Source organism: Gavialis gangeticus, unplaced genomic scaffold, assembly GCF_001723915.1.
Source record: "Gavialis gangeticus isolate Ggan-Ray unplaced genomic scaffold, GavGan_comp1, whole genome shotgun sequence".
Classification (NCBI taxonomy): Eukaryota; Metazoa; Chordata; order Crocodylia; family Gavialidae; genus Gavialis; species Gavialis gangeticus.
The window spans coordinates 21,969,804-21,974,606 of NW_017729001.1; the positions used below are offsets into that span (position 1 = coordinate 21,969,804).

The following is a 4,803-nucleotide window of genomic DNA, read 5'->3' on the forward strand; positions in this document are numbered from 1 at the left end:
CAGTGCATGTTGGGGCAGGGGGCACATGCAGGGCTGGGAAGTTGTGGGGGATTAGTGAGCAACACCAACAGGGCTGTAGAGGGCATTTAGTTTTAACCACAGATTTTGGGATTTTTAATCAGAAATTTGTGATTTTTTTCTCATGGAAAACCAGGATCCCTGCGTCATCTTCCACAAGTTCTCAGGGAAAAAAAAACAACATAACACCTCCCCCCACACACACACACCAGCTTTTGACCAGGTCTTTACTTTTTCAACGGTCCATTGGGCCTGCATACTTTAAAATATCTGATTTATCTAAATGCCATCTAACCCCTTTTTCTGCTATTCTGGCAAAATGTTCCAGCCTAGCTGCTTTTTAAATTAACTGCAAGGAACAGCCTGTAACAACTCAAATTCCTTTTTTAAAATGTGAGCTAACTTGGCAAACCAGAAAACCTGCTTTTGGGAGAGTCAATGTTTCTTGGGTCATATCAGCAATTTGAGACCTGATCTCAACTCTTATGTAATCCCTGGAGATCCACCACCACTAGCTATTTGTATGCCTCCTCTAGCAGGTCAACTCCAGTCAACCAGAGATAAGAGGGAGGGAGAGAAATAGAGAGACTGAAGAGGCTGAACTGTGATCAGAATGGTTTGCTGGTATCTCTGTTTCACGTTAATAGGGGAAAAAAGAATCATATTAGCAGGAAAATAAAACCTGATGTGATAGGATCCCCAACAGACATCAGTCAAGCTGAAAATACAATTCATATCATAACTGAAAGCATTTACTTTACATGATTGGTGCAAATTCCAAGATCATACACTGATATACAAGCTCATCTAAAAAAAAAATCCCAAATGGTACAAATTCAAGGTCAAATATGCTCATTTGCATTTTTGTTCTTACATGTGTACAGTAGGTCAACAGTTACATGACTACTACATTTCAGTCCCACATTGCACTCTGAAACCAAATTTGAAAACAATGTCATTTTTCTATTAATAGAAAACAAAACAGTTACTGCTGCCTTGGATTTTAGCTGTTTTCCACTACCAACTGACTCCTGTAATTGCCATTCAAATACTACATTACTGTGCTGATTCTCTCTCATGTCTCAATCATCAACATTACTAATGGAGACTACATAATCACCTGAAGGTGATGGCAACTGCACTGTAGAAATTAATGTTCAGTGCACATAAATTTCAGTTTGCACATGCTTTACCACTCAAAGATCTCATAGGAATATTCAGGATTAGGCACATGAAATCAATAAAATATTAAGAACAACTCAAACAAAAAAATAGGGGTTTAAGATCTGTAATACAATTAGCTCTATTACATGCCACTGGATATTAAACAGGTCGGAATCCTTCAGTGAATATCTAATAGAAAAAATAAGTTATTGTACAACAACAGTCTATTTTCTGGAGCTAATGTACTAACACGTATTGTATTCCCAGAGTTCTAATAACCTTTTCCAATTAAGAACTCAGATTAACTTTTGCACAACATTCCATAAAACAGATATATTTATAATGATGAATCATACTACTTACATAACATCTGAAATTTCAGACAAATACCAATGTATTCAGGCATCAACATTACCTTGTGTCAGTGAAATATTTCTGGAAAGGAGTTGAATCAACTGCCAAGAAGATAGGCTAATTGTTTTCAAGCGCAAAAGCTAATGATAATACAGAATGAGAAGTCCTTGAAAAGAGTTTCTAGAGTTTGAAAGTTCCCAAAAACATTATTATGCAACTCCAAGAAATTATCAGTTGTAATTCTCTCCTTCCCAGAAGTAATCTCTAGTATGACTCTATGTAAGGGTCACTTGTTTCTCTTATAACCCCCATTTTAATTGTTTTCCCTTTTATTTGATCGGTTGAACTGCAGTACACTTCTGATCAAGATTTCTTCTTTGTGCTCCACATATAACAGGTAATAAAACATTAGGACAAGGAAGGTCTTTATGCTCTTCTTTAAACTAACTTACTAATTACTATTTTACAGATACTTAGCCGTGTGCACGGATTGCTATTTACTTCTAACAAAGTACAGTACGTCAGGAATAACTACATTTTTTCCCCAAAATATTTTCAAGAGCTGTTGAAGTTAGGCTACAATAAAAACTGCACCTTTCTGAATGCAGTAAGTTAGAAATAACCAGTCTAATTCTGAACTCTTGATTGCATCCTTTCAAATTTAGCCACTATTTTAGAACAGCTGGTTAGACTTTAAATTCACAAACACCGTGTAGCAAAAGTCCAAGAACAGTCTAAAATTACAATGACACGTGTAAAATTATACATACATACCAGTTCCACATCAGAAGGTACATTCAGTCCCAACGGAGCAATGAAAGGTTCTTCATTTTCTTCCACGTGTTCTGTCTGAGTAGTTTCTAAAGTAAACAAAGTGAAATACTCTAGTACAGAACCACAAAGCTGCAATACAGAACAAATATGTAAGCACAAATAAGGAATATGAATCACCACATACAATTCAAGAAATGAGAACACTAACTACGAGGCTATGACAAGTTTCTGTACTACCTACAAGAAATGTGCCTAAAGGTGCTGGACCCAAGTCATTGTAATTACAATCTTACTTCCTTCCACCCAGTAGAATTTCCTTATGTTTGACACTTGGCCCAAGGTCTGATTTGCATGCAATAGGTCCAATGATCTCAAGATCCAGTATCTTAGGAACTCAGTAACCTTTCTTCCACTACTAACTAAAAGGTCTTAGATCACAAACCACTTTAGATCAGGGACAGGCAAAGTCTGGCCCACAGCCCAGATCGGGTCCACGGTGGACTCCATTTCCCAGCATCCCCTGCCCATGTTGCTGCAGCTTGTTTCCATGGCCCCAGGAAAAGGCATGCAGGCAGATCACAGCTTTGCCCCAGCTCTGGATCGTGTTGTCACCACCACAAGATCCCAGCCCAGCAGTGCATCCCGCCAGTGCTGCTGGGGCTCCATGGAAAACCTGGTCCCATGCTGTCACAGCCCTGCTGGGGTCTCCATGGAAACTGGCTGCAGCGAAATGGTCAGGAACTTCTGGGAAATGGAGTCCAGCTGCCAGCCAGATCTGCCATTTTGCTCACCCCTGCTTTAGATGCATCTTGTACCATGAAAAACCTTGTTTGTTTAAAACAAGAGCATTTCCAAAAAACTTGTTTAAAAAAAGAGCGTTTCCAAAATTAAGGGACACGTTTCATGGACTAGTAGGTAGAGATTTTCCTGCCAAATGCTCTAAAACAGGCTGTCCAACTGGTGGCCTACAGGGATTAAGTTGCGGCCTGCAAGAGTTTAAGTGGGCTCCTGCTCAGCCACTGCTGCCCCCACTGTTCTGGGTTCTCCCCCACCTCCTTCTGACTGCCTCAGGGTGCTGGGCAGTATGGTGCGCTACACAGGGGGCTAAGGATGAGTCCAGGACTATGTGGGGGCATGGGGAAGGGGCGGGAGAGATCGTACCTGCATGTTGCCAGGGGTAGGGCATGGGTGCACAGTGCTGCACTGGGGAGGGGAGGTGTGCCCACATGGGTGTGCAGTACAACAGGGAGCATGGAGAGGAACATCTGCACAGCACGCAGCCTAATGGCCTGTGCCTCACCTGGTACAGTCAATGCAGTGAACAGCCCCCATTGGCGTGACCCCCCAGGGGCTTAGAGGATCCTTTAGCGAGTCATACTGTCAACAACATTAACACTTAGAGGGATGACAGGGGTCATATCAGTCTCCTGCTGTCTCATGCAACCATTTTATATAATCCCTGCATACACACAAGTAGTCCAAGTAGCACAGGAGCTCATAAGTAGCAAGCTTCAGTAGAGTTTCTGCATGGACACCCGTGTCTGCCAGCATGCAAAGCACTGCAGGAGCAGTGCCTAATTTAGCCTGAACACAAAAAAGACTCTTTCCCCTGTACATACAAGCACATCCCTCTAAAGTTAATGGAAACTGTACAGTAGAAGCAGGCACGAGCACTCTGCAAGGAATTCACTTCTGTCACGTACACTGATTTACCACTAACTCAAACCTCACATTCTCCCCGCATCAAGTTAAAAGTTGGTTATACTGATAAATTTGTTACCAGGTTTGACAGATTGTTGTTTTACCAAGTTGCCACCAGATTTGACATACTGGCATGCTTAACAAACCTACTTAACAAGGATTTAAAAAATATATATCCTTTTAAAAATTTTATCTATTACAATAGTAACTGGAAGTTTAATTTGCTGAAGGTGAATTTACTGATTATTTGCCTATGTGAATATTAATAACTTTTTTAAAAATTATATATTTATTTTTGTAAATAATTCACAAACATTTGGTTTAGTGGGATTCATCATAGTAGTTTAGAGTTAAACAGACAGGATTACATCAGTCTCATAACCAGAAATTTAGAAAGAGCAGGCAGGGGAAAAAAAGAAAGAATTATTTCATCTCCAAGTGTGTGAGCCATTACACCAAGGTTCAATTTTATATTGAAAAAACTTAAGCTAGTTTTTAATTACAATTATTTGGCTCTATTATTAATTCATGTACCTTTTGAAAAGAGAAGATAAAATCTACTTTCTGTAAGGTCACTACTTAAGTACACATTAGAACAGGGCAATTATTTTGGGTGGAGGGCTGCTTACCCAGTTTTAGTAGCCTGTCAAGGGCTGCATGGACAGGTGCCCCACCCCCTGGTCACTACCTTGGGACCAATGTCCCAATGTCTTTGGTCCCAAGACACTGGGGACATTGGTCCCGTGTCCCAGGGCCAGCACCGGCGGGGCCCAAAGCAGGGCGTAGGCAGGC

At 40.7% G+C, this 4,803-nt stretch overlaps 1 protein-coding gene across 8 annotated transcripts in view; it reads right to left on the minus strand.

The window, feature by feature from the left end:
- Nucleotides 1-4,803, minus strand: part of SFSWAP (splicing factor SWAP homolog) — a 116,927-nt gene that overhangs the window by 95,441 nt on the left and 16,683 nt on the right. For all 8 annotated transcript variants that reach the window (XM_019507063.1, XM_019507065.1, XM_019507062.1 and 5 more), the window contains exon 4: nt 2,311-2,396. In XM_019507063.1, coding sequence (XP_019362608.1) covers nt 2,311-2,396 — 86 coding nt within the window. The remainder of the gene's footprint in view (nt 1-2,310; nt 2,397-4,803) is intronic.